This window comes from Agelaius tricolor, unplaced genomic scaffold, assembly GCF_023055355.1.
Source record: "Agelaius tricolor isolate 1412-34295 unplaced genomic scaffold, bAgeTri1.0.p SCAF_55, whole genome shotgun sequence".
NCBI classification, from domain to species: domain Eukaryota; kingdom Metazoa; phylum Chordata; class Aves; order Passeriformes; family Icteridae; genus Agelaius; species Agelaius tricolor.
In genome coordinates this window covers 1,718,253-1,745,975 of record NW_027269315.1, presented here as the reverse complement: position 1 = coordinate 1,745,975, position 27,723 = coordinate 1,718,253, and the positions used below count along the sequence as shown (strand labels likewise).

At 65.9% G+C, this 27,723-nt stretch overlaps 6 protein-coding genes across 13 annotated transcripts in view; 4 read left to right on the top strand and 2 right to left on the bottom strand.

Annotated features, from left to right (window-relative positions):
* The window catches only part of KMT2D (lysine methyltransferase 2D), a 32,707-nt gene extending 30,327 nt beyond the window's left edge, over window positions 1-2,380 (top strand). For all 5 annotated transcript variants that reach the window (XM_071456024.1, XM_071456021.1, XM_071456022.1 and 2 more), the window contains one exon: window positions 361-2,380. In XM_071456024.1, coding sequence (XP_071312125.1) covers window positions 361-453 — 93 coding nt within the window. In that variant the 3' untranslated portion in view covers window positions 454-2,380. The remainder of the gene's footprint in view (window positions 1-360) is intronic.
* Window positions 2,381-2,750: 370 nt separating this feature from the next.
* On the top strand, window positions 2,751-8,047 carry PRKAG1 (protein kinase AMP-activated non-catalytic subunit gamma 1). 3 transcript variants are annotated; one of them, XM_071456132.1, is made up of 12 exons: window positions 2,759-3,454; window positions 3,542-3,611; window positions 4,473-4,576; window positions 4,692-4,773; window positions 4,850-4,908; window positions 5,021-5,066; window positions 5,141-5,195; window positions 5,281-5,407; window positions 6,277-6,442; window positions 6,551-6,588; window positions 7,244-7,390; window positions 7,482-8,047. In XM_071456132.1, exons 1-12 carry the CDS (start codon window positions 3,449-3,451, stop codon window positions 7,578-7,580), a joined length of 999 nt encoding a protein of 332 aa, XP_071312233.1. In that variant the 5' UTR covers window positions 2,759-3,448; the 3' UTR covers window positions 7,581-8,047. The 3 variants fall into 3 exon arrangements, with proteins under 3 accessions (XP_071312231.1, XP_071312233.1, XP_071312232.1); XM_071456131.1 differs by having other exon boundaries at window positions 4,440-4,576; XM_071456130.1 differs by lacking the exon at window positions 5,141-5,195 and having other exon boundaries at window positions 2,751-3,454; window positions 4,440-4,576; window positions 5,196-5,407.
* Window positions 8,048-8,675: 628 nt separating this feature from the next.
* On the top strand, window positions 8,676-10,376 carry DDN (dendrin). The gene is made up of 2 exons (XM_071456115.1): window positions 8,676-9,106; window positions 9,204-10,376. Exons 1-2 carry the CDS (start codon window positions 8,931-8,933, stop codon window positions 10,243-10,245), a joined length of 1,218 nt encoding a protein of 405 aa, XP_071312216.1. The 5' UTR covers window positions 8,676-8,930; the 3' UTR covers window positions 10,246-10,376.
* A 6,661-nt stretch (window positions 10,377-17,037) lies between these two features.
* On the bottom strand, window positions 17,038-20,739 carry WNT1 (Wnt family member 1). Its single transcript, XM_071456129.1, has 4 exons — window positions 19,293-20,739; window positions 18,780-19,033; window positions 18,328-18,593; window positions 17,038-17,902 (listed from the first exon to the last, which is right to left on the bottom strand). The coding sequence occupies exons 1-4, from the start codon at window positions 19,391-19,393 to the stop codon at window positions 17,414-17,416; spliced, it is 1,110 nt and encodes a 369-aa protein (XP_071312230.1). The 5' UTR covers window positions 19,394-20,739; the 3' UTR covers window positions 17,038-17,413.
* Window positions 20,740-21,978: 1,239 nt separating this feature from the next.
* Window positions 21,979-22,907, bottom strand: LOC139604731 (uncharacterized). Its single transcript, XM_071455950.1, has 2 exons — window positions 22,898-22,907; window positions 21,979-22,649 (listed from the first exon to the last, which is right to left on the bottom strand). Exons 1-2 carry the CDS (start codon window positions 22,905-22,907, stop codon window positions 21,979-21,981), a joined length of 681 nt encoding a protein of 226 aa, XP_071312051.1.
* On the top strand, window positions 22,129-25,994 carry ARF3 (ARF GTPase 3). Of its 2 annotated transcripts, XM_071456162.1 has the most exons (6): window positions 22,129-22,278; window positions 23,058-23,237; window positions 23,351-23,597; window positions 23,681-23,791; window positions 23,872-23,996; window positions 24,949-25,010. In XM_071456162.1, exons 2-5 carry the CDS (start codon window positions 23,090-23,092, stop codon window positions 23,954-23,956), a joined length of 591 nt encoding a protein of 196 aa, XP_071312263.1. In that variant the 5' UTR covers window positions 22,129-22,278; window positions 23,058-23,089; the 3' UTR covers window positions 23,957-23,996; window positions 24,949-25,010. The 2 variants fall into 2 exon arrangements, with proteins under 2 accessions (XP_071312263.1, XP_071312264.1); XM_071456163.1 differs by lacking the exon at window positions 23,351-23,597 and having other exon boundaries at window positions 22,133-22,278; window positions 24,949-25,994.
* Window positions 25,995-27,723: the final 1,729 nt, after the last annotated feature.

Here is a 27,723-nt window from a genome sequence, read left to right as displayed (position 1 = left end):
TTACATTATAAAAATAGAAAAAAAGGTTCTCATCAGAAGGCTGGCTAAGAATAGAATAGCAAAGAATGATAACAAAGGTTTGTGGCTCAGGCTCTCTGTCCGAGCCAGCTAGGCTGTGATTGGCCATTAATCACAAACATCCAACATGTGCCAGTCACAGATGCACGTGTTGCATTCCACAGCAGCAGATAATCAATGTTTACATTTTGTTCCTGAGGCTTCTCAGCTTCTCAGGAGGAAAAATCTTAATAGAAAAGGATTTTTCATAAAAGATGGGTGCGACAGGGGACCCAGGGAGGGGGGGCTGGAGGTGGCAGGGCTGAGCTCTGTGCTTTGAGTGACTCCCCCACTCCCTCCCAGCTCACCTACGACTACCAGTTCGACTTCGAGGACGATCAGCACAAGATCCCCTGCCACTGTGGAGCTTGGAATTGCAGGAAGTGGATGAACTAACTGGGAAAAAAAGGGGGCTGGGGGCTGCCACCCCCGCCTCAGAGACCTCGCCGAGCGCCCCCAGGGCTGCAGGAGGTGCCAGGGGCGGCCGGGCACGGAGGGAGAGCAGCGGCTGCAGCGCTGCCGGCCCTGCCCGAGCGGGACGGACGGACAGACAGATGAACTGGCAACTCAGGGTTTTCTTTGCTTCGTCCTGCGAGGAGAAAAAAAAAGGAGTGGGGGGGGGCTCAGAAACGCCCCCTTCACCACCCCCTGCCTGCCTCCCTCGTGGGAGAGCCACGGCGGGGGGAGCAGCGCCAGGCCCAGCGTGGCTGGAGCGATTGTGCGGAGCCGGTCTGGATATAACGATTATTTTATTTTATTTTATTTTATTTTTTGGTTGGTTTTTTTTTTGGTCCTTTTTTTTGTTTTTTGTTTTTTTTTTTTTTAGAAACTAATAATATTTGCTCGCTAATTACCAAGGTAACACAGACTCCTTGAGCTCGACAATCCGGGCTCTGCCCCGCCCAGCGTGGTGGCGGCCAGAGCTCGCTCTCGGTTCCTTTTTGATTTCTTTTTTTTTTTTGTTTTGTTTTGTTTTGTTTTGTTTGTGCGTGTGGACGAGAACCCCGGAGCGGCGGCGGGATGCAGCCAAGACCCCGACAGACACAAGGAGCTTCTGCACCCAAACCTACCTCATTTTAAGTGTTAGATTTGTTTCTTTTTATTTGTTGTTGTTTTTAAATGTGAGCCCCCCTCCTCCATCCCAACCTGCCTCCCAAAGTGGGGGGGTCTTTCCCTCTCCCTCAGAGGATGTGGCTTCCCCGTGTCCCCCTCCTCCAGGACACCTTGGAGGGGGGACACAGGGACACCCCCTCCTTGTCCCCCACCCCTCTCAGGAGGTCCCAGCCGTGTGACGTGCCAAGGTGTGAGGTGGGGATGGGGAGAGGGCGAGGGGGGGGTCAGACCCACTCCCCCAGCTCTGGTGGGGGGCTGGAGGGGCTGGTGGGGACCCCTCCTTCCCCACACGTGGCTGGAGGGGCTGGATGGAGCCCCCCCCCACCGCTCACCCTTGGCCCTCCCAGCTGGGGCTGCACTGGGGGGGGGAAGGTTATTTATCTATTTATACCTTATATTGTATATACTAGACGGGGCTGGGGGGGGGGCTCTTTGTGCTCTGCTGGGCTGAGATTTGGGGTGCAGGGGCAAAAAGAAAAAAAAAGAAAAAAAAAAAAACGGCGTGGGGGGGGTTTTTTTAAACCCAATCTCCGAGGTGTGAGGGTGGGGATGGGAGGGGGGTCTCTCTCTGGAACCTCCTGCCAGGCAGGGGCGGCCTCGGAGAGCGAAGCAGCGAGTGGGCATTAACACCCCCGACCCCCCCACCCCACCCCACCCCACCCCGGGGGTCCCTGCCCGCCCCCTCCCCACTCCCGGGGGGCGCCGGGATCTCTTAACGCACAAACACGGCGCGGGGAAGGAAGGGAGGGAGGGAGGGAGGGACCCTCCTGCTCCTCCTGGCAATGAGGAGGGGGGGTCGGGTCTGATGGGGGTGGTGCCCCCCGCCTCTCCCCCGCCCCGGTGCAGTGAGGGGGCCGGGGCCCGATCTTGAAAAGCTGCTTCCGCAAACTCGTCAAAGCTGCAAAAAAAAAAAAAACAAAAAAAAAACCACAAAAAAAAAAAAACCCTTAAAAAAATCCGAAACGAAAAAAAAAAAAAGTTTAAGGTAAAAATCTTTAAAAAAAAGAAAATTTTAAAAAAGTAAAAAAAAAAAAAAAAAAAAAAACAAACAGAGGAAAAGCGCGAGTGGGGGGGGATGAGAAAGTTTTAACAGAAAATATACGAGAAATTTAACTTTCAGAGCTGTACATAGGCCGGGGCGTGTAGAAATCCCGTTTTTACCAATACCGGAACCACTGGATGTTATTTTAAATAAAGCGCGTGAGAAGCCGAGGCCGCCTGATCCATCCGGGGGGTGCTGGGGGGGTGGTCTGGGAGGGGACAGTGGTGACAACGGGGTCAATCGAGGACAGCTCGGTCCTGCTCGGTCCTTGCTGTGTCCCCCCAGCCAAGGTGTCTGTCCCCAAAATCAGCGATCCTGCCCTGGGTCACCCAGAGCTGTCCCCACCCCTGGGGACCCTCGTGTGTGTCCCACCCCTCTCCTGTCCCAAGGACTCCATGTCCGTGTGTCCTCAACCCCTCCTGTCCTGGGACCCCATGTCCGTGTGTCCCGGGCCCCCATGTCCGTCTGTCCCACCCCCGTCCTGTCCCGGGACCCCATGTCCGTGTGTCCCCCCCGGGCCATCCCCGGTGTGTCCCCGGGGATAGTTGACATGGCGGGAGGGGAAGGGCTCCCGGTGGCCGGGACCGGGACCGGGGCAGGAGTGGTACCAGGAACCGAGTGGAACCGGGACCGGGGATGGGGCCGGACTGGCTCCGGGAGCCAGGCAGAAGCAGGGCAGGAACCGGGACCGGCAGCGGGAGTGGTTCCGAGAACCGGGCGGAACCGGGAACCGAGTGGAACCGGGACCGGGAACGGGGCGTGAGTGGTTCCGAGAACCAGGTGGGAGCAGGGCAGCAACCGGGACCGGGAGCCGAGCGGAACTGAGACCGGGAACCGAACGGGACCGGGAATGGGGCGGGAGTGACCGGGCGGAAGCAGGGCAGGAACCGGGACCGAGAACGGGGCCGGAGTGGTTCCGGGAACCGGACGGAAGCGGGCACGAACCGTGACGGGAACCGGGCGGAAGCGGGACAGGGACCGGGCGGAAGCGGGACGGGGACCGGGCGGAAGCGGGACCGAGAACGGGCGGAAGCGGGACGGGGACCGGGCGGAAGCGGGGCACGAACCGGGCGGAAGCGGGGCACGAACCGTGACGGGAACCGGGGGGAAGCGGAGCCGGAAGCCACGAGGAAGCGGGACCGGGGACCGAACGGAAGCGGGACCGGGGACCGGGCGAGCGCGGGGCCGGAGCCGGGCGGAAGCGGGGCAGCGGCGCCTCGGGACCGAGCGGGACCCATGGAGGTTGTGAGAGGGACAGCGGGGCTGGGGGGACACCGGGGGTCGGGCACCGGGACCGCGGCCACTCTGACCGACCCCGTCTGTCCCCAGGATCCCGGCCCCGAGCCTGACCCCGGCCCCGGCCCGGGCCCGGCCGCCGAGAGCCCGGCGGAGCTGGAAGGTGATACCGGGGGAGCTCCGGCACGGGAGGGGACGCGGTGATCTGGGTGTCCCGAGGGCTGCAGCGGCCGGGGGGTTCCGGTCTCGGAGTCTGGGGGAGCCCGGAGCTGGGTGTCCAGGATTTGGGATGCTTCATGGCCGGGGATATCCCGAAGTTTGGGGTGTCCCGGAGCCCTGAGCTGGGTGTCCCAGAAGTGGGAGTGAAATGGAATTTGGGGCATTCAAGGGTTTGGGATGTCCCGGGATTTGGGGCATTCGAGGGTCTGGGATGTCCTGGGATTGGGGATATCCCGGGTATTGTTGTGTCCCAGGATTTTGGGCATTCCAGGGTCTGGGGTGTCCCGGAATTTGGGGTGTCAAAGGATTTTGGGGTGTCTCGGGATTTGGGGTATCCCGGCTATTGGTGTGTCCCGGGACTTGAGGTGTCAGAGGAATTTGGGGTGTCCCGGAGCCCTGAGCTGGGTGTCCCGGAATTGGGAGTGAAACGGGACTTGGGACATTGGAGGGTTTGGGGTGTCCCGGAATTTGGGGTATCCCGGCTATTGGTGTGTCCCGGGATTTGGGGCATTCAAGGGTTTGTGGTGTGGCCCGGGATTTGGAGTATCCCGAGTATTGGTGTGTCCCAGGATTTGGGGTGTCAGAGGATTTTGGGGTGTCCCGGGATTGGGGGTGCCACAGGATTCGGGGTGTCTGGGATTGGGGGTGTCCCGGGTTTTGGGGTTCTCCAGGTTTTGGGGTGTCCCGGGATTGGGGGTGCCACAGGATTCGGGGTGTCTGGGACTGGGGGTGTCCCGGGATTGGGGATGTCCCGGGTTTTGGGGTTCTCCAGGTCTCGGGGTGCCCCCTGACGCTGCCACCCCAGGGGACACTCACCGCGGTGCCTACACCGCCTTCATGAAATCCCATCGCTGCTACGACCTGATCCCCACCAGCTCCAAACTGGTCGTCTTCGACACATCCCTGCAGGTGTGCCAGGGCCAGGAGGGCACTTTTGGGGTCGGGGGGGGCACTTTTGGGGCCGGGGAGGCACTTTTGGGGCTGGGGAGGCACTTTTGGGGCTCCCTGACCCCCGTGCCTGCAGGTGAAGAAGGCGTTCTTTGCGCTGGTCACCAACGGTGTCCGGGCAGCCCCACTCTGGGACAGCAAAAAGCAAAGTTTTGTAGGTGAGCAAAGGGGTCTGGGGGTCTCTGGAGGCTGAGGGGGGCTGGCAGGACCCTCCTCACCCTGCCTGCCCCCCAGGAATGCTGACCATCACGGACTTCATCAACATCCTGCACCGCTACTACAAATCCCCCATGGTGAGGGCTGGGGTCTGCTGGGGGGCTCAGGTCGGGCTCTGCCTGCCCCACCTGACCCTGGGTGGCTGATCTGGGTTTCTCCTCCTCCTCCTCCTCCTCCTCCTCCTCACAGGTGCAGATCTATGAGCTGGAGGAACATAAAATAGAGACGTGGAGAGGTGAGGGGGGGTCACTGCTGGCCTTCCTGGCATGTCCCACCCCCCCATCCCCTCACCCACCCCTCTCCCCACAGAGGTTTATCTGCAGGACTCCTTCAAGCCACTGGTGTGCATTTCCCCCAATGCCAGGTACCCCGGGGGGCAGGGAGAGGGGCACAGCCGGTGGTGGCACTGCCAGGAACACCCCAAATCCCCCGTCCCTTACCCCCCACAGCCTGTTTGACGCCGTCTCCTCCCTGATCCGGAACAAGATCCATCGCCTGCCCGTCATCGACCCCGACTCGGGCAACACGCTCTACATCCTCACCCACAAACGCATCCTCAAGTTCCTCAAGCTCTTTGTAAGTCTCTGCCCCTTGGTGATGGTGGGGGCCAGATCAGGACCCTCAGTTTGGGCTGTGCCAGGGCCACACTGGGACCCCCAGCCTGGGCTGTGCCAGGCCCAGGTGCTGCCCTGGGACCCCCAGTCCAGGTGGTACCAAGTGCCAACCCAGGCTATGCCAGGCCCAGGAGCTACCTTGGGACTCCCAGTCCAGGTGGTACCAAGTGCCAGCCCAGGCTGTGCCAGGCCCAGGAGCTACCCTGGGACTCCCAGTCCAGGTGGTACCAAGTGCCAGCCCAGGCTGTGCCAGCTCCCTGTGCCAGGTGCTACCCTGGGACCCCCAGCCCAGGTGGTACCAAGTGCCAGCCCAGGTTGTGCCAGCTCCCTGTGCCAGGGCCTGCCCTGAGACCACATCTCAGGCCGTGCCAAAATCTGCCCCAGAATCTTTGGCTGCTGCAGGGGTCACTCTGAAACCCCCAGTCTGGGCTGTGCCAGGCCCAGGAGCTACCTTGGGACTGCCAGTCCAGGCTGTACAAAGTGCCAGCCCAGGCTGTGCCAGCTCCCTGTGCCAGGGCCTGCCCTGAGACCCCCAACTCAGGCTGTGCCAAAATCTGCCCCAGAACCCTTGGCTGCTGCAGGGATCACTCTGAAACCCCCAGCCTGGGCTGTGCCAGGTCCCTGCACACCAGGTACCACCAGCTCTGGGTGGGCACAGCTCTGGGTGCCTCACCACACCCTGCAGTGCCAGAGGACCCCCAGGACTCTGCATGGACCCTCCCCACCACCCATACCTGGGGGTCCCACAAACCCCCCTTGCTCTGCACCCCAACTCTCTGTGCTTCCCCCGCCAGGCCTGGGCTCAGCCCTGTGCCCTCACTGTCCCCTCAGATCTCAGAGGTGCCCAAGCCTGAGTTCATGGCACGGACGTTGGAGGAGCTGCAGATTGGCACCTACAGGAACATCGCCGTGGTTGGCACCAGCACCCCCATCTACGTTGCCCTGGGCATCTTCGTGCAGCACCGCGTCTCTGCCCTGCCCGTGGTGGATGACTCGGGTAAGGGTGTCCTGTCCTCACTCTGGATGTCCCCAAGTGGCCTCCTTGGGAGCTGTGTCCCCTCCTGAGCACCCTGAGCTTGGCTGAGCTGCTCCTCTTCCTCCCCAGGGCGTGTGGTGGACATCTACTCCAAATTCGATGTTATTGTGAGTGCTGATGGGGGAAAACCCTGGGCTGGGGGGAAAATCCTGGGCTGGGGGGAAATCCTGGGCTGGGGGAAATCCTGGGCTGGGGGTAAAATGCTGGGCTGAGGGGAAAATCCTGGGCTTGGGGAAAATCCTGGGCTGGGGGGAAAATCCTGGAATGGGGGGGGAAATCCTGGAATGGGGGGAAATCCTGGAATGGGGGGAAAATCCTGGAATGGGGGGAAAATCTTGGGCTGGGGAGAAATCCTGGGCTGGGGGAAATCCTGGGCTGGGGGGAAAATCCTGGGATGGGGGAAATCCTGGGCTGGGGGTAAAATGCTGGGCTGAGGGGAAAATCCTGGGCTTGGGGAAAATCCTGGGCTGGGGGGAAAATCCTGGAATGGGGGGAAATCCTGGAATGGGGGGAAATCCTGGAATGGGGGGAAAATCCTGGAATGGGGGGAAGTCCTGGGCCGAGGGGAAAATCCTGGGCTGGGGGGAAAATCCTGGGCTGGGGAGGGAAAAATCCTGGACTGGGTGGGAAAATCCTGGGCTGGGGGGGGTAAAATCCTGGAATGGGGGAAAATCCTGGAATGAGGGGAAATCCTGGGCTGGGGGGACACTGTGGGGTGGTGGGGGTCTCCTAATGTGTCCCCAACGTTTGTCCCTGCCCCAGAACCTGGCAGCTGAGAAAACCTACAACAACCTGGACGTGACGGTGACGCGGGCGCTGCAGCACCGCTCCCACTACTTCGAGGGGGTTCTCAAGTGTTACAAGCACGAAACGCTGGAAACCATCATCAACCGCCTGGTGGAGGCTGAGGTAACAGTCCCGGGCTGCTGGGGGGGGTCTCTGGGGGGAGACCGAGGTCCCTGCACCCCCTCAGCCCCTCCCTGTGTCCCCCCTTCCCCAGGTCCACCGGCTGGTGGTGGTGGATGAGAGCGATGTGGTTAAAGGGATCGTCTCCCTCTCGGACATCCTGCAAGCCCTGGTCCTCCCCCAGGGCCCCTGAGGCAGTTTTGGGGTGGGAGGGGGGGGTTCAGCCCTCCCAACCCCCCCATTCTCTTCTCCTGTATCACTGTGCCCCCCCCCACCCCGGGCTGGTGGGGACACCCGGGGGATGCCCCCACTCACCAGCAGCATCCAGCAATAACCCCCAGCCCTGGGGCAGCCCCTGCTGCCTTTCCCTGGGTGGGGGGAGCCCACAGCCCCCCCCCCATGCCCTGCCCTGCACCCCAAAGCCGTGTGGGGTGATGGGGGCAGCCCTTGGTCCCCCTGGGGGTCACCCTTAGCCATGCCAGGGCTGTTCCTGTGTGGCCTCTCGTCCCTGTCACCCTGCGCCCTCTCCCTGGGTTTGGTGAAGCCCACCCGGCCCAGGGACCCCCCCACGCCCCCCGGGGGTCTCCCCCCAGGGTCCCCCACACCCGCCACCGCTTCGTGTGTGAGGAGAAACCACGAATAAACACAGACCTGGCACCACCCCTGGCTCCGTGCAGGGCACGGGGGGCATCGGCCAGGGCATCACGGGGAGTGTGTGGGGAGGGGATGTGGGAAAGGGGAATCTGCTGAGCTCGCCCAGACCCTAAATCCCTGTTTGTTACGCCTGTGGCTTTTCTAAAAGGCCAGGATTGGGGATGGGACAGAGATGGGGACCTGGCAGGACATGGGGACCCTGTGGTGGGCACCACGGTGAGCAGGGGGGGGAGTCGGGCAGGGGCTGGGGGAGGTTGAGGGGGAGCAGCTGGATGTTGGGGTGCCCGGGGGGGCTGCCGGGGGTCGCGGGCAGCCGGGACACCGGAGTTTGCAGCCGGTGTCCGCAGGGGAGGTGCGAGGCCCGGCCGTGCTGAGCGAGGCACATTCCTGGCGGGGAGGGGACGGCCGGCCCGGGGACCGTGTCCGTGCCAGTGCCGGGCTCCGGCAGAGGCTGCGGAGCGAGGTGAGCGCCGGGCAGGTACCGGGGGGCACGGGGGACTCGGGAGGGGGGCCGTGCCGGTTGCCATGCCGCCGCCGGAGGGTTGCTAAGCTCCGCTCGGAGCCCGCGTGGGCTGCAGCGCTCGGTGCCAAACCCGCCATCGCCTGCTTGTCGCAGGGGGGGAAGGGATCCCGCGGGGCGGGAGGGTGCTGGGGGGGGACACACAAACACACACACGCGACACACGACACCCCTGGGACGGCCGGTGGGGTCCCCGCGCTGCGCCGGTCCCCCGGGGGTCAGCGTGGCCCGAGGTGGCACCGGGCGGGACACGGGGGCACCGGGGGCACACGTGCGGCAGGTGGGTGCGTGTGGGCGGGCCGGTGGCTCCTCCGAGGCTCCGCTGAGCCCCCCCCCGCCATCGTGGGGACCCCCCTGTCGGCCGGGGCCATGCTGGGGGGTCCGGAGCGGGGTGGTGCGGGGCGCCTGCGGATCTGCGAGCGGACCAAGCTGGTGCTGGTGGAGATCGACACGGTGGCGTGTTGCAGCCCGGCTGGTGCCGGCATGGCCGCGGGCTGCTGGCCCGAGCCGCCCTGGACCTACCGCCGCATCGCCGGGGAGTACGCGTGAGTGGGGACCGCAAGGTGGGGAGGGGGGGGTCCGTCCTGCTCCCCTCCCCTGCTCCCCTGCCCTGCTCCCCTCACTCCCCTCTCTGTCTTGCAGGTACCTGGAGAAACGCTTTGTGGCCGAGCTGGCCCCCCCCTGGCCCCCAGTGCCCTCCAACCCCCCTTGTCGCCTGCAGGACTTCACCACCCGGCCCCGGGTACCCCCCACCCCCTGCCCTCCACCACAGCTTGAGGGGCCGGGGGGCAGCAGCGGACCCTGGGGGGGTCACCCTGTGCCCACACCTCGGCCCCCGGTGTCGGGGGACAAGCCGGGCCCCCCCACCTACGAGGTGCACATGCAGCGGGTGCAGGCGGCCCACGCCCGCCGTGGGGGACCCCCCCCTTACATCGCACCCCCCGCCTATGACGGTCCCCACCGCACCCTCCAGCTCCGCCCGCCGAGGGGACCCCGCAGCCCCCCGCCGGCTCCTCGGGCCCGGGGGGCTGTGCCGGCCGCCTGGAGCCACACGCTGCCCCGGGCGGCCACCGAGGCCAAGCACCGGTGGCCCCGTGCGACGCTGCCGTCCCCAGGCGGGCCTGGCAGCCCCCGGCACTGCCAGACGCTGCCACGGGCAGCAGCCGGCCGGGAGCGGGGGGCGGCACCGGGGCGCGGGAGGGGGCAGCGGGGAACGGGCGGACACGTCCTCATCGATGCCACCCGTGTGGTGGTCCGGGCTCAGTACGTGCCGCCCCCGCAGCGCCAGCAGGTCCGCTATGCCCGGGCACCGTCACCCCTGGCGGCTGGCACCCCTCCTCGCAGCCCTTCCGTGCCCGCCGCGCTTGGCAGCCCTTGTGCAGCGCCCTCGCCCCCCCGGGAGCCCTCCGGCAGCCCCCGCAGCCCGTGGCAGAGCCCGGGGGGCTGCAGGGGTGCCCGGGGGCGGCCCCCGCCGCGGCGGCCGGTGCTGTACGCGCAGGCATTGCGGGAAGCCGTGTCCCGCATCCGCCGGCACACGGCGCCCGACTCGGACTCGGATGCCGAGAGCAGCGTGGGGGGCTCCCGGCAGCGGCTCTGCCGAGACCCCCGCGCCTACAGCAGCAGCAGCAGCAGCCTGGAGAGCGCCGGAGCCCCCCCGGGCCCCGCCAGCCCCACCCCGGCCTGAGAGGCGGGGCTTGACGGGGTGTGGCGCTTGTGGGGCGGGGCTTGACTGGGTGTGGTTCTCAGGGGCGGGGGGTGGAGCTCGGGGCTGGAGTTCCCATGGGCCGACCCCAATAAAAGCTCCGGGATCCCCTGCGCTGCCTCCGTCCCTGTTTGTGTGAGGTTGGGGAGGGGGCGTCCCCAGCAAGGACACACAGGTGTCCGGGCACTCCCCCGCGACATTCCCGGTGTCCCGACCCCCCCGTTACGGTGCCGGGGTCAGCCGGAGGTCCCGGGTGTCCCGGCGGCCACCACAGTGCGTCACAACACGGGCAGGACGTGCCAGCTCCCCCCGTATCCCCCATAATGAGTGGGTGAGCGCAGCAGGGCTGGCCCTGGGCCACCAGCCCCACGTCACGGCCGGAGGGGGGGGACCCCCAGTGAGTCACTGTCCCCCCCAAACAGCCGCCACCTCTTAGTCACGCTGCGGGGAGGGGCGGGGAGCGAGGGGGGAGGATCCCCGCGGCCCCAGGAAACCGCACACAAATATCGTGTCCAATTTGCGCGTTATTTAAAACCGGCTCCTCCCCCGCCCCCCCGGCGCGACCCTGTCATTATCCCGGTGACACCGGCGCGGAGGTCACGGCACGGGGCAGCTGCCGCAGCGAGGCCACCCGGTAGGCTGGGGGGGCACCCCCAAGGCCACGTCACCCCCCCCTCCATGTGTCCCCTGTCCTGGTGCGTGGCCAGGGTGGCATCCAAGTCCCACACCTGGCTCTGGCCCGAGCCACAAGGGCACAGGTGCGGTCCTGCACCCGGTATGGTGGCACCTGGCACGGCTTGGCACGGCCTGGCACGGCATAGGATGGTTGGCAAGGTGTGGTACGAGCCATGGATGGTCACGGCACGATGCAGCCTGGCACTGCCTGGCACAGTTTGGAACATGGCTTGGTCTGACCCAGCTTGGTATAGCCTGGCACAGCTTGGCACAGCAGCCTGGCATGGCTTAGCAAAGCCCAGAAGAGCCAAGCTCAACTCAGCAGCCTTGGCACGGCTTTGAATGGCCAGGAACAGCTCGGAACAGCTCAGGGCAGCCTGGCAGAGCCTGGCACGGCATAGGATGGTTGGCACAGTGTGGTACGAGCCACGGATTGTCACGGCACGATGCAGCCTGGCACAGTTTGGAATGTGGCTTGGTATGACCCAGAACATCTTGGCACAGCTTGGTATAGCCTGGCACAGCTCGGCACAGGTCAACTTGGCACAGCAGCCTGGCATGGCTTGGCAAAGCCCAGAAGAGCCAAGCACGACTCAGCAGCCTTGGCACGGCTTTGCATGGCAAGGAACAGCTCGGAACAGCTCAGGGCAGCCTGGCAGAGCCTGGCACAGCCTGATGCCACCTGACACGGCTCAGCACAGCTCGGCACGGCTTGGCAAAGCCCAGAACGCTTGGCACAGCCTGTTTGGCACGGCTCATCACGGCTGGGCACAACTTAGCATAGCCTGGCATGGCTCAGTTTGGCACAGCACGGCATGGCCAGCACCAGAACAGCTCTTTGCGACTTGGCACGGCTTGGCACAGGCTGGTACAGCCTGGCACAGCTCAACACAAACTAACACGGCTTGGCACAGGCTGGTATAACCTGGCACGGCTCAGCACAAACTAACACGGCTTGGCACAGGCTGGTACAGCCTGGCACGGCTCAGCACAAACTAACACGGCTTGGCACAGGCTGGTACAGCCTGGCACGGCTCAGCACAAACTAACACAGCTTGGCACGGGCTGGTACAGCCTGGCACGGCTCAGCACAAACTAACACGGCTTGGCACAGGCTGGTACAGCCTGGTATGGCTCAGCACAAACTAACACGGCTTGGCACAGGCTGGTACAGCCTGGCACGGCTCAGCACAGCCTGGCACAGCCCAGCACAGCTCGTCATGCCCCGGCGCGGTGCCCGGCGTGGCGCGGGGTGTCCCAGACGCGGGGGCAGCGGCGCTGCCCTTCCCGTGGGATCAGCTCCTGCCCAAAGCCGCTCCCCGCCGGGAAAATCACCAAAATCACCTTCTAATTCGGGCTGCGCCGGCGCCAGCGCCTTCCCCCGGCACCCCCGGGGCACCCGAACCTCGCCGCAGTCTGGGGTCCCCCCGGGGCCACCGGGGGCTCAGCCCGTGGGGGCGTCAGTGCCTGGGACCGGGGGGTCCCGCCCGGTACCGGAGCCCCCGGAGAGGGACGCGCTGTCGCCCGTGGCCGCCAGATGTCGCAGCGCAGCCGGTGACCGATGGCACCGGGGGGCACCGGAGGCCACCGGGGGTCCTGCCAGCCCCGGGAGCGGTTCTGTGTCCCCAGAGAACCGTCAGCCACGTGTGACATCCGTGCCGGCGCTGTCCGGTGTGTCACCGGGGCTGGCGGTGTCCCCACAGGGAGCTGTGACCCTCGTGTGTCACCGGTGACGGTGGTGTCCCCAGAGGGCTGTGCCAGCTCTGGCTGTGTTCCCAGAGAGCCGTGACCCACATGTGTCGTGGGTGCTGGTGGTGTCTGAGAGCCTTGTGTGTCACTTGTGACAGCGATGTCACCACAGACCTGTCCCCGTGTGTGTGTGTGCTGCTGCTGCTGTCCCCAGACAGCCACAACCCCTGTGTGTCACTGGTGGTGACTGGCGTCCCCAGGGAGCCGTGTCTCATGTGTCACTGGTGTTGGCAATGTCCCAGAGGAGCCCTGTCCATGTATGTGCCAGCTCTGGCGGTGTCCCCAGCCAGCTGTGACCTTCGTGTGACAATGGTGTCCCCAGAGATCTGTGTCCATGTGTGCACTGCTGCTGCTGGCAGTGTCCCTGCAGAGCCGTGACCCACACGTGCAGCTGGCACTGGCCATGCCATGTCCCAAAAGAGCCACATCCATGTATGTGCCAGTGCTGGCAGTGTCCCCAGCCAGCTGTGACCTTCGTGTGTCACTAGTGACAACGGTGTCCCCAGAGTGTCACCATGTGTGCACTGTTTTTGGCATTGTCCCCACAGAGCTGTCACCCACACATGCAGCTGGCACTGGTGTTGGCAACGTCCCTAAGGAACTACGTCCATGTATGTGCCAGTGCAGTGGGCTGTGACCTTCATGTGACAATGGTATCCCCAGAGATCTGTGTCCATGTGTGCTGCCATTGGCATTGTCCCCACAGAGCTGTCACCCACACGTGCATCTGGCACTGGCCATGCCATGTCCCAAAGGAGCCCTGTCCATGTATGTGCCAGCACTGGTGGTGTCCCCAGCAAGCTGTGACATTTATGTGTCATTGGTGACAATGATGTCCCCAGAGATCTGTGTCCATGTGTGCACTGCTGTTGGCATTGTCCCCACAGAGCTGTGACCCTCACATGCAGCTGGCACTGGCCATGCCATGTCCCAAAGGAACCACAACCATGTATGTGCCAGTGCAGCGAGCTGTGACCCTCGTGTGACAATGATGTCCCCAGAAATCTGTGTCCATGTGTGTGCTGCCATTGGCATTGTCCCCGCAGAGCTGTCACCCACACGTGCAGCTGGCCCTGGCCATGCCACGTCCCAAAAGAGCCACATCCATGTATGTGCCAGTGCTGGCGGTGTCCCCAGCCAGCTGTGAACTTCGTGTGTCACTGGTGACACTCTGGTGACAACGGTGTCACCAGAGATCTGCGTCCATGTGTGTGCTGCCATTGGCAGTGTCCCCGCAGAGCTGTGACCCACACGTGCAGCTGGCACTGGCCATGCCATGTCCCAAAGGAACCACATCCATGTATGTGCCAGCGCAGCGAGCTGTGACCCTCGTGTGACAATGATGTCCCCAGAGATCTGTGTCCATGTGTGTGCTGCTGTTGGTCCCCGCAGAGCCGTGACCCTCACATGCAGCTGGCACCAGCCGTGCCACATCCCACGCGTGCCAGCAGCACTGTCCGTGTCCCCGCAGCGCGGTGTCACCTGGTTACACCCCGCTCCCCATCCCACCGTCCCCAGAGTGTCCCCGTGTCCCTGCCCGCGGTGCCGGCTCTCCCAGGCCGTGCGAGGAGCCGGTGGGAAGGGTCCGGTGAATGCGGCATTGTTGCGCGGGGTTGGAGTCACAGATAATTACCTCAATTAGTTACAATGGCAGAGTAATAAATACAGGCTTAGCGGCTCCTTCCCCACTGCGGCTTCTCAGATTAATCCAGCCCGGGCGAGCGGAGCTGAAAGGATTGATGGACAATTCATTAAACCCGCCGAATGCCGCACAAGGCACCCGTGAAGGCCGGCGTTAGCCCCCGGCGGCTCCGCTTTGTCCCTAATTGTTCGTCTCGGGCATTGGTCACCTATCAGGGAGTGGGTGACGGCGACGGTCCCCCCGGGGCTGGCATGCCCGGGGATTAGAGGCCAGCGCTGCCACCGTTGCTGGGCGCGTTGGCCCCGCGCCGGAGGAATGCGGCGGATGGGAGGGGGCGGCCGGACCAGCCGGGAGCTGGCGGGACGCGGGTCCGCATCGACCGGAGGCGAGGGGAGCCGGGACGGGGCTGTGCCGCTGGTGATGGTGACAGGGGATGGGAGGGGATGGGAGGGGATGGGGACGGTCCCGCAGGTGGGATGGGGCCAGGTGGGCACAGCTCTGTCTGTCTGTCCTGCAGCTCTGGATGCTGTCCTGTCCTTCTGTCCTGCATTTCTGGAAATGACAGGGTCCTCCTGCCCCACAATTCTGGGCACTGTCCTGTCCTGTCCTGCTCCTCTGGGAATGACACAATTCCTTTGTCCTACCCCTCTGGGCACTGTCCTGTCCTTCTGTCCCGCACCTCTGGGAGTGACACCATCCCTCTGTCCCACACCTCTAGGCACGGCTCTGTTCTGCATCTCTCTGTGTCTTCCTGTCCCTCTGTCCAGAAACTTTGGGCATTGTCCTGTCTTTCTGTCCTGCACTTTGTGGAATGTCACCATTCCAGTGTCCTGCACCCCTGGGCATGGCTGTGTCCCTCTGTCCTGCACCATTGGGCGCTGTCCTGTCCCAGTGTCCCACATTTCTGGGAATGACATCTTTCCTCTGTCTTGGAAGCACCCCTGTCCCTCTGTCCTGCACTTCTGTGTGTCATCCTGTCCCACAACCCCAGGCAGAGCCCCCCTGCACCCCATCCCTGAACGGGGCTGTCCCATCCCTCATCAGGCCCAGCTTGTGGCCACCATCCAGCTGTTACCCAGCTTCCCAGATGTGACAGCCTGCTGCAGGATGGCACCGCCCCCTCCCTGGCCCTGCTGCCGGCCCTGTCCCTCCTCTGTCCCACAGCAGCTATTTCCAGCACCCAGGAATATTTGTCCAAGCCGGGGACGTCTGTGCCCCGTGCCCAGGGTGCCCCTGCCCACCTGGGGGTCGCGGCTGCCCGAGGTGCCCAGCAGGACACACAGGAAAAGCTGAGTAACAGAGGTGACTTATAAGAATGTCATTATCTATATTCCTGACTCCTACCGCAGGAAAACAGGCTATTTTCATGCTGAAGCAGGAGCAGAATTTAGCAGGCAGATAACCCGGCAGGCGGGAGATGCTCGGAGGGTTATTTCGGGCTGTGTTCCTTTCCAGGCGTTTTCCTTGCCTTTTGGTATTTTATTCTCCACGCTGGGCTGTGTTTTGACCTTGGCGGGGGCCCCCAGGGTGTTTTTCCCCCCCTCCTTTGAGTCTAAACATCAACTTTTCCACTATCGGCTCCGCGGGATATTTCGGGTGGTGGCAGCGTCATCCCGCAGCCTTTGATGCGGTGCAGCCTCAGGGGCCCCGAGAGGTTCCCGGCTCTGGGGGGGGAGCCCAGGCTCTGGGGACCCCCGGGGCACCGGGCTGGGTGTCCCCCAGACACAGGAAGGGAGTTTTTGATATCCCCAAGTGTGAAGTCACGATGCAGGGGGAATGTGTGGGACCCTGTGCCCATCCCCGTGGGATGCCTGTCCCAAAAGGATGCCCTTCCCAAGGATGCCCCTTCTGGGGATATGCCCACCCCTTTGGGATGCTTAGCCCAGGGAAAAACCCATCTCAGGGCATGTCCTGCGTGCTGAATTCCCATCCTGGTGGGGTGCCCACTGCAGTGGGAGGACTGTCCCAAGAGGATGCCCATTCTGACGGGATGCCCATTCCAGAGGGATACCCATCCGGAGGGAAGCCTGTCCCAGAGAGGTGCCCATCCCATGCCAGCAGAGCACCTGCCAACCACAGAGCTGCACCCACCCCCCCCCTTTGCCACATCATTTCTCTTGTGGTCACACATGGATGTAGGGCTGTTTGTGGGGCCAGTGGCCATCTCTGTCCCCTCTGGCCCCTGCCCCGGTAACCCCAGTGCCCTCCCCCGGCCCTGCTTTTCCCCCGGAGCCGAGGGGAGCCGTCAGCCCCGGCCGGTAGCGGTGATGGACGATGCTCATTCCCTGTCTGTCGTCTTGTACCTCCCGGGGCCGCTCCCAACTCCCGGCCTCGGCGGCACCAGCCCGACCGCCCCGGCAAATTCCAGCATCGGAGATGCTGCAGTCAAGGTGCCATGGTGATGGGCGCCGCAGCCGTGGGGATTGGACGGGCCCGGCCGGGAGCGGCGGCGGCGGGAACGGCTGCGATGGAGACGGGCACAGCGGGAGAAGGAAGGGGGTCTGCGGGGAGGGGATGGCAGACAGTGGAGGGAAGGAGGAGAGAGATGGACAGACAGCAGACAGAGAGGCTGATGGACGTGGAATGGGGAGGTGAGGGGATGGAGAAGTGATGGATGGACAGATGGACAGCACATCCCACAGTTTGGGATGCATTGGTGTCCCCCCTCCTTCCCCCAGTCCCCCCCCAGACACGAATCAGGGCAGGACTGATAAAAATATATTCTTTATTCTTCTCTAAAGGCTATCAATGACACCTGTAACAAAGCATCATCATTATTAATTATTATTAATTATTATTATCTTTAATTACAAAAAACAGGGCCTGGGGCCAGCGAAGCAGGGTGGGGGCGGCAGCACCGAACCGTCCACAATAAATATTTTATTTACAGCAAGAAGTGACCCCGTGGAGCCGGGGAGTGGCCGGCAAGGTGCTTGGCACTGAGCCCACCCATGGCAGGATGGGGGTCCCTGGGACACATCCACACCCCCACCCATGGGTGCCTTCAATCCAGCCGGGCACCCGTCATGGGGGGTGGGTGGCGCTGACCCCCTCCGGGGCCGGGCAGGGCGGTCCTGGGGCAGCTCACAGGCACTCGTGCAGCACCTGGGTGTTGGTGCAGTTGAGGCAGCTGACGTGGCAGCACCAGTGGAAGGTGCAGTTGCAGCGCTCGGTGACGCGCTGGGTGCGCGTGCGGTACCCGCGCCCGCAGCACAGCAGCTCGCACCCGTCCAGCCCCGGTGAGGAGCTGTTGCAGAACCTCCCGGCCGTGCCTGCCGTGCCCATCTTCCCGCTGTAGGTGCAGAAATTGGGCGATTTCTCGAAGTAGACGAGGTCGTGGGGCGAGGGGGGTTTGTGGGCCGGGTTCTCGGGCTCCAAGTGGTGCAGCTCCACCCGCGATGCCCGGTTGCTGCCCTTGTTGCCGTAGATGACGCGGGAAGCGCCGTCGAAGCGATCCTTGAGGACGTCGCCCACGGCACGGAAGGTGGGCAGCCGCATCCAGCAGGTGCGGACGGTGCAGGAGCCCGACATGCCGTGGCACTTGCACTCCTGGCGCATCTCTGAGAAGACAGTCTGGAAGGAAAGGGGAATTTGGAGCTTTGTGAGCAGCCTGGGGACCCCCCTGGGGACCACCGTGCTTCCACACCCCTCATTTCTGCACTGTCACATCACTCAGACATCACTCGTCCCAAAGACAAGTGCAAAACCCATCTCCAACTATTCCCAGAACAGGCTGAAGGTCTTGGTGGTTGTGCTCATCTCTGTGCCTGGAAGGAAAGGGGGATTTGGGGTTTTGTGAGCAGCCTGAGACCCCCTTGGGGACCACTGTGCTCCTACACCCCTCATTTCTGTAGTGTCACATCCCTCAGACATCACTCGTCCCAAAGACAAGAATGAAACCCATCTCCAACTGTTCCCAGAACAGGCTGAAGGTCTTGGTGGCCGTGCTCATCTCTGTGCCCACCCCAGAGCCCTCACCAAGCCCCCAGCACCCTCACCATGCGCCCGGCCTCGTTGTTGTGCAGGTTCATGAGGAAACGCAGGTCCCGGCCCTTCTCGCTGGAGTCCACAAACTCCCTCCCAAAGAGGCGACCGAAGTCAATGTTGTCACTGCAGCCCCCCCAGTGCCAGTCAGGGCCCCCAGGGCCGCGGCGCCGGTAGTCACAGGTGCAGGACTCGATGGACCCCTCCGAGCACGACCGGGCCACCGAGTGTGTCACGCCAGCACTGGTGATGGCAAAGATGAACGCTGTCTCCCGGCAGCCTGTGGAGGGAGCGGGGCCTCAGGATGCTGCCAGGATGGGGAGGGGGTACCCCCTGGCGCCCCCAACCCTCCATCACGACGGGCTGGTGATGCCCCATAGCAAACCAGGGCTGCTTTGATGAGCATCCCAACTTGGGGGTGCGTGGAGGAGGTCTGGGGGACCCCGGTGCTTCCCCCCAGCCTCACCCCTGTTGACGATTTTGCCGAAGATGTTGGGGCCCTGGGAGGTGGGGCAGTTCCAGCGGCGGTTGCGGAACTGCCACTTGCACTCCTTGATGGCGGTCTGGAGGCCGGAGCTGACGCTGTGCAGGATGCCGGGGTTCTGCCGGATCAGCTTGCGCTGCTTTCGGCTCAGCAGCTGCAGGCTGGGGTCCAGCACCAGCTGCACGTTCTTGGAGTCTGTCAGCAGGTTGGTAGACGAGGCCACGTTGATGATGCCCCTGTGGCACAGGTGGGGATGGTGACCACTAGCGAGGCGTCCCCAGCGCCTCCCTCCTCACCTCAACCTCCCTGCAGGCTCCTGGGTGCGACCGCAGCATCCCCTGGAGGGATCCCAAACGGGGGTCGCAGCCCCGTGTCCCCCCACACGCCCCATTCCTGCCTACAGGGCAGTCCCCGCCGTGCCTGTGCCAGCCCCGCCCTCCCGCCTCACCACCCCGGTGCCGGTACCGGTGCCGGTGCCGGTGCTGTCCGACTCACCACCACCGCCCGCTGTTGTTCACTGCCAGCGTGTTGGAGAGGGAGGAGAGGGCCAGAGCCCAGAGTGCCCGGAGCGCCAGCCCCAGCGCGGCGGCGCGCATGGCTCCGGCCCCGGGAGCCCCGGCAGAGTGCGCGGGCGAGCGGCCGTCCCGGTATTTATGGTGCCGCAGAGCCCCCGGCCCGGCCGCTACATCCACGCGTGTTTCCGGACGCGCGGGGCGGCTCCGAGATGAGGACGGCCGCGGGGGGACGCGGGGAGCGCCGGGCGGGCGGGCGGGCCGGCACCGCCGCCGCCACCGGGCTGCAGCCGGTGGCCGGGGCGCGGCGTCGGGGGTGCGGTGCCCAGCGCACGCTGACCGGGCCCTGGAGCGCGGCGTCGGGCGCTCCGTTGGCGGTGCCGGTTCTGGGGAGCCGCCGCTCGGCACTCTGTGCGCGGTACTCGGTGTCGGTACCGCTGTTGGCTCTCGGCGATGCGTGCGCGGTACCCGGTGCGGGTAGTCGGTACCGGCAGCTCCCCGGGGAGCCGGCACGGCTGGACTCGGCTCGGCGCGGCGGGTGCACAGCGCTCAGCACCCGGGAGCATCTTCCAGCCCCTTCCCTCTTATAGGGGCGGCGCGGAGGGTCCCCGTGGGCCGGTCCCGCCGCGCGGGGCCTCCCCGCGTCCTCGCCCTAACAATGGGGAGCGGCGGAGCTGCGGCATCTCTTACGGGGCGGCGGGAGCGGCGGCGCCGGGGCTGTCCGTCACGGCCCGGATTAGCCCGGCGGGGTGGCTGCGCCCCGGCCCCGTGCCCAGAGCTCCCGGCTGCCGCCCCCCGCCTTCCCCGCCGTCCCGCGCACACGTTCTACAGGCACCGGCACCGGCACCGGCGGGGGGAGCCCGGCACGGCCCGCGACAGCTCCCGGTGCGAGGAGGAGCTGGTCCCGGAATAACCTGGGACGGCCCCGGACGGCTCCGGGTGCACGGAGGGAGCGGGGATAGCCCGGGATGTCCCGGGACAGCCCGGGGTGCACAGGGGCAAGGAGTGACGGGATCTCCCGGGACAGTCCCGGGCGCACGGGGGAGGCAGAGCTCCGTGACAACCCAGGGCGCACGGGGACACCGTCCTGGGGCTTTCCGGGGTACGCGACGTGCGGTCCCCAGGGACGGGGACGGTCGAGGCTGCTGGGCGCCCCTCCGGAGCCCACGGAGCGCTGTCCCGTCCCAGTCCGTGCCCGGTGGAACGGGGCTACAGCCTCTTCCAGCCGCTGGAGCCCGGGTTGTCCCGGGCTGTGCCGGTGGCACCCCGGACCCCCGTGAACGGTGCCTACAACGCGCGTGGGCGCGGCACGGCCCCGCACGGCTCCCGCTGCCCCGGAGAGCCCAGTCTGGGCCGGTACCCGGTGTCGGAGGTAGGGATGGACCGGGGGGCGGAGGGATTGAGGGACGGGGGACAGAAGGAAGGGCAGGGGGTGCTCGGATGGTGGCGGCCGGACGTGCCCACGGCCGGAACACGGGCACGCAGGGCTGGTGCTGGCCCGGTCTCGCCTGGGACAAGACTGTCCCCGTCATCCCCCGCCCGGGCCGGTTGTGGGTGGGTGTGAAGCCCCCAGTGCGGGGCCCGACGGGCCGGGGGCCCTGAGCTGAGTCCCCCGTTGGGGCGGGAACCGGGGGGGGTAATCCCCCCGCCGCGGTTTCCCCGGACCAGTCATGCGGGGCCGGATTAGCCCCGCTGGCCCGTCACGGCCCGGGGCCGCCGCTCTCCAGTTTAATTCAAGAACGGACAAAGCCCCGGGACGGCGGCGGGGGTGGGGGGCTCACACCGGCACCCACCCGCACCCCTTCCCCCGGCCCGGGAGGAACCCAGGGCCGAGCCGGGGTCTGCTCCAGCACGGCGCTCCCGACTCCCCCGCCCCGGTTCCCGGCCGGGCCGGGCCGTGTCCACGCCCTCGGGCCTCCGCCCCGTCGGGGCTCCCGGGGCTGAGGTCAGCGGCCGCGGGGAGGCCCCGGGGCGCGGCTGGGAGGGCCCTGCCCGGGGCTGTGCCACCAGCGGCGGGGCGCAACCACGGCCCTCGCCTCCCCCGCTCCATCCCGGGACTCTCCGGTCCTCGCACTCCCTGTCCGCTGCCCCGAGCCCCCCAGTTCCCTCCATCTCCTCTCTGCTGCAGTCCAGGGCGGTCCGGCGGCCCGGTGCTCTGGATCCCCCCAGTCCTGGGGTGCCGCTGGAACAGTTCCCGCAGCCGTCGGGGAGCCCGGTGCTGCCCGGCACCCCCGGGATGGCCGCCGGTACCTGCCTGGGAGCGGGGGGCATCCTTCCTGTCCCGTGGCGCCGAGCAGCGACGGACAAGCGGACACCGGGGACAGACGGACGTGGGAAAGCACCCGCGGGTTCCCCGCGCCCCGTCCCGTGCCCTGCCCAGCCTGCGAGCACCGGGGCAGCCTCCGTACCGACCATACCGGCTCGGTGCGGGGGTGCTCAGCCTGTCCCCCCGGGACGGTGTGGGGGTCCCCGTCCCCCGTGAAGCACAGGGACCCCCCCCCGGTCGGGACTCTGCGTCCCCGGTGCTCATGGCGGGGGCGGAAGAGCCGGGACCCCGCTCTCCCCGTATCCCCACCCCGCCCCCCCGGTGCGGGTCCCGGTGCCCCCAGGACCGGGCTGATGGCGGGGGGGGGGGGGGGGGGACGACGACGACACAGGGGGACCCCCCCTCAGTGTCCCCCCCCCTCACTGCTGCAGCCGTTGCCATGGTAACGCCCGGTGCCTCTCGCGATTGCACCCCCCGCTCCCCCCCCCGCTCCGCCGCTTCCCGTGCGCGCCCCCGGTCCCGGAGGGGAGGGGGAGGTTGCGGGGAGCGGTGCGGGGCGGCGGGAGGGGGGGGGGGTGAGGGGGGGGGGGGTTAACCGGGCGCTCTCGCGAGATCGGCGCGATCGGGGCCTCCGCTTCCGGCGGCGGGAGCGGTGCAGAGTCAGCGGCGGCGGGGGCGGAACCGGCACCGGCACCGGCACCAGGTGCGGGGGGCCGCGCCGCTCGGGGATGCGGGGCGCGGGCATCGCCGGGGGGTGCGCGGGGATACCCGGGGAGGGGGGGGGGTCGGCACCGCACCGGAGCGGGGGGGGCTGCAGGCAGTGCCGGGTGCCCGGTGCGGCGGGGGCGCGGAGCTCCCGTGGGTTGGGGTCGTACCGGGGGGCGCGGGGGGGATGCGGTGCCGTGCGGGGCGGCGGGGGCGGGGGGCGATGCGCAAGGGGGGGCGGCGCAGTGCGGAGGGGGAGGCGGGGGTTTGGGGGCGCGCTGTCGTGGGGGGGGGGTGAATTCGGGGGAGCGGTGGATTCGGGGGTCCCGGGGGCGCGGGGGCTGCGCACGCTGCGGGGGAAGGGGCGCGCTGCGGTTTGGGGGGGGGGGTGATGGGGGCCTCCCCCTCCGGTGAGGCTGCGGTGATGGGGGCATCGTGCGGAGGTCGGGGGTGCAGAGGAGGGGTCGGGTCCAGGAGGAGGGCGACAGCCCTGCCTCAGTTTCCCTCAGTGCAGCGTTCTGGGCTGTCCTTCTGCAAGGTGCAGCGGGGGGGCCGGCTCAGCATCCCCCGAGCTGCACACACAGACACCCCCATAGAGTGCACAGCCCCCTCCCCACCTCCTTGCATCCTGGCATCCCCCAAACCCTGCATCCCCTCAGGACATGAGGATCCCCAATTCCTGCAGCCCCCCCCTCTCCCACTCCAAGCGCGGGGGACCCCTCAGCTCCACCCCTGCAGATTTCAGGGCCTCCCCCAGCCTGCCCCATGCCCCCGCAGGATCCGGCCTCGGAGCCAGCGCCGCCGTCACCATGGGCAACATCTTCGGGAACCTGCTGAAGAGCCTGATTGGGAAGAAGGAGATGCGGATCCTGATGGTGGGGCTGGACGCTGCCGGGAAGACCACCATCCTCTACAAGCTCAAACTGGGCGAGATCGTCACCACCATCCCCACCATCGGTGGGTGGGCTTGAGGGGGGGCACTGAGCAGAGACTTCTCCCCATCTGGGCTCCTTTGAAGGGGCTGGTGGTGGCCCCGTGCCTCAGTTTCCCTCCGCTGTCGCTCCCCGCAGGGTTCAACGTGGAGATAGTGGAGTACAAGAACATCAGCTTCACCGTGTGGGATGTGGGTGGGCAGGACCAGGACACAGAATGGGGTGACCAGGGCCAGTGCCAGGGCCCAGAATGGGGTGACCAGGGCCCAGCACCCCAGAATGGGGTGACCAGAGCCCAGCACCAGGGCCCAGAATGGGGTGACCAGGGCCACCATCCTCTACAAGCTCAAACTGGGGGAGATCGTCACCACCATCCCCACCATCGGTGGGTGGGCTTGAGGGGGGCTCCTTTGAAGGGGCTGGTGGCTGTCCCGTGCCTCAGTTTCCCTCCGCTGTCGCTCCCTGCAGGGTTCAACGTGGAGACAGTGGAGTACAAGAACATCAGCTTCACCGTGTGGGATGTGGGTGGGCAGGACAAGATCCGGCCCCTCTGGAGGCATTACTTCCAAAACACCCAGGGTAGGTGTCTCAGGGGACAGCGTGGGGGGCACTCGGGGAGCACCACAGGAAGCCCTGATGGTGCCCTCTGCTCTGGCCAGGGCTGATCTTCGTGGTGGACAGCAACGACCGGGAGCGGGTGAACGAGGCGCGGGAGGAGCTGATGCGGATGCTGGCGGAGGATGAGCTCAGGGACGCCGTCCTCCTCGTCTTTGCCAACAAGCAGGTGGGCCTGGGGGTGGGGAGAGCCTGGTGCTGGGGCTGAGACATCCCTGGGATGTCAGGGCAGCTGGCTGGGGTGGGACGTGCTGTGGCATCAAGGCTGGCCTCAAAGAGGTTGTGGGACAGAGCCACGTCCATGCCTGTGGCACCAGGGATGGTGGTGGCCCCCAAGCGATGGTGGTGGCCCCCAGAGCCATGCCCGTGACATTAAGGGATGATAGTGGCCCTCCCTGTGGCACCAGGGATGGTGGTGGCCCCCAAGCGATGGTGGTGGCCCCCAGAGCCATCCCCATGGCACCAGGGATGGTGGTGGCCCCTGGTGTTATTCCCTGGCACCAGGGATGGTTGTGGCCCTTGGAGTCATCCCTGTGGCACCAGGGATGTTGGTGGCCCCCAGAGCATTCTGGTGGCACCAGGGATGATGGTGGCCCTTGGAGCCATCCCCTGGCACCAGGGATGATGGTGGCCCTCCCTGTGTCATCAGGGATGGTGGTGGCCCTTGGAGCTATCTCTGTGGCACCAGGGATGATGGTGGCCTCCAGAGCCATCCCCTGGCACCAGGGATAGTGGTGGCTCCCAGGCCATGCCTGTGGCACCAGGGATGATGGTGGCCCTTCCCTGTGGCACCAGGGATGGTGGTGGCTCCCAGGCCATTCCTGTGGCACCAGGGATGGTGGTGGCCTTCCCTGTGGCACCAGGGATGGTGGTGGCCCTCAAAGCCATCCCCACAACACCAGGGCTGGTCTTTAACACAGCCCTGGCCATGCCTGTGGTGCCAGGGCTGGCATCTCACATCCCCCTGGCACATTCCCCCTCCTCCCTGCAGCCTCAGGGCTGATGATGCTCCCCTGTGGCAGAGTTGTGCCCACTCCCATGGCATCAGGGCTGGTGCCAGCCCCCGTGGAGGGGCAGGGAGGGCTGCTCTCCATTCCTGTGACCTCCCTTGTGTGCTGCAGGACCTGCCCAACGCCATGAACGCAGCGGAGATCACGGACAAGCTGGGGCTGCACTCCCTGCGCCACCGTAACTGGTACATCCAGGCCACCTGTGCCACCAGCGGGGACGGGCTCTACGAGGGCCTCGACTGGCTTGCCAACCAGCTCAAGAACAAGAAGTGAAGGGGGGATCCCCCTGTGCCCCCCCTGGGCCATGCCAGGGCCCCCCCCGGCCGCCCCCTCCCTGCCCCGGTTGGGTTTTGCTTTCTTCTGGCACCGGTTGCTGTGGGGTTTTTCGCCTTTTTTTGGGGTCCCCCTGGTTCCCCTCGGATCTCGTGTGTGCGTGCGTGGAATTAGAGCTCTATATAACGCCCAGGGGGGCAGGGGCAGAGCCCTGGCAGGGTGGGATGGGGGCTGGGGGAGGGTGGGGGGGCCACCTCAGCACTGCCCTGCCCTGGGGGGGCCGGGGACACCCCATCCCCATGCATGTCCCTCCTGCACCCCTCGCCTTCCTCTGGACCAAATGTGGGGGCAGCAGGGCCATGGGAGGGGGGGGATTTGGGATTATACACCTCCCCCACCCTCCCAGCACCCCCTCCCAGCCCTGTTTGCCCCCCCTGGGCATTCCACACGTCCCCGGCCCCCCCCCCACCCCATGTCACTTCGAGGCAGGTCTGCTTCCCGCAGCGTGACCCTCACAGAGAGGTGGGAGTGACACAGAGCTGCCAGGACCTCTTCGGTCCCTTTGGCCATGGCCCCCACCTCACCCTGGCCACCTGCCCATCCTCTCCCCCCCCATGCCAGCATAGTGATTGTATGTCCCTGCCCCTCACGGACGGACAGTGTCCCCCCCTTGCCCCCCCCAAGCCCGTTCTGTGCCCCCCACCCCTCCCCAGCACCGTATTTATACCCCTGGTCTGTGCTTGGTGTGACGTGTCGCTGCGGCTCTGCCCTGTCCAGGGACGTGTGTTCTCAGCCCCCCAGCCCCCCCCTGAGCCTGAGACGGTGGGTGACCTCCCCTGACCCCCCCTGACCCCCCCCCTTGGATATTAAACATGTTTTATGTAGCTCTGCCCCTCGTCTCTTCTTCCGTGGGGGTCCCGCCGAGGGGATGGTGATGGACAGCCCTGGGCTGGCTTTAATTAGAAAGAGCTTAACGGGGAGGGGGGGGGGTGAGGTGGGGCTGGCAGGGGGTGAGGGCCCCCCCCCACTTCCCAGGCTCATCTTTAGGGGAATATTGGATGAAATGGTAAATCCCATTAGTGCTAATCCCAGCTGGGGCGTGGGGACGGTGCCAGCGCTGGGATGGGCGCGAGTGGGGCTTGGCCCCCCCCTCCTGCCACCTCTTCCCTGTGTCACCCCCCCCGGCCCCTGCATGGGTTAAGGGGGGACTGAGTGGCATTTGGGGCCGGCACTGCCATCCCATCCCCGTGTCCCCTCTGGGCTGGTGGCTGGAGGGGCTTTTGGCCATGTCTGTGTCATTGGGGGGCTGTGGTGGGGGGTCCCTGGTGGTTGGGAGAGCTGCAGAGACAGAGCCAGGGCCCAGAATGGGGTGACCAGGGCCCAGAATGGGGTGACCAGAACCAGCACCAGGGCCCAGAATGGGGTGACCAGGGCCCAGAATGGGGTGACCAGGGCCCAGAATGGGGTGACCAGGGTCCAGCACCCCAGAATGGGGTGACCAGAGCTGGCACCAGGGTCCATAATGGGGGTGACCAGGACCCAGCACCCTGGAATGGGGTGACCAGGGTCAGCACCAGGGCCCAGAATGTGGTGACCAGAACCAGCACCAGAGCCCAGAATGGGGTGACCAGGGCCCAGAATGGGGTGACCAGGGTCCAGCACCCCAGAATGGGGTGACCAGAGCCAGCACCAGGGCCCATAATGGGGGTGACTAGGACCCAGCACCCTGGAATGGGGTGACCAGAGCCAGCACCAGCACCCCAGAATGGGGTGACCAGAGCCAGCACCAGGGCCCAGAATGGGGTGACCAGAGCCAGCACCAGGGCCCAGAATGGGGTGACCAGAGCCAGCACCCCAGAATGGGGTGACCAGAGCTGGCACCAGGGCCCAGAATGGGGTGGCCAGGACCCAGCACCCCGGAATCGGGTGACCAGGGCCCAGTGCCCCAGAATGGGGTGACCAGAGCCAGCACCAGGACCCAGAATGGGGTTGACCAGGACTCCCCAGTGGGTTGGGGGCCCTAGAGGTGAGATGGGGGTGCTCCAGTGCAGGTGACCCGTGCCCCACACTGCCCTGGGGACCATGGAGATGATACCGGGGAGCTGCACTGGGGATAACCGGGGCTCTGGGAGCTCCAGTGCAGGTGACCCGTGCCCCACAGTGGGTTGGGGGCCCTGGAGGTGACATGGGGGTGCTCCAGTGCAGGTGACCCGTGCCCCACACTGCCCTGGGGACCATGGGGATGATACCAGGGAGCCGCACTGGGGATAACCGGGGCTCTGGGAGCTCCACCGGGGGGCTCGGTGCGGATCACCGGGGCTCCCCGGTGGGCGGGAGCAGCGGAGCCGGCACCGACGCGTTCCCACCGGCTGCACCGACGGCTTTGTGTGGCGAGGGCTGACCCGGCGGCCCTAATCCCATTAACGCCCCGGGCCCCGCCGCCAGCCCGGCTTCCCCACCTCTCGGCAACCGAGCCTGGTATGTGGGTGCGCCGGTGGGGCCGGCGTGCCGATGCCGTCGTCCGGGAGCTGCACCGGGCGTCAGCATCGTCACCGGAGCGGCACCGGGGCCGGTGACACCGATGAGACCGTCCCCGTGGACACGGGGCGGGAG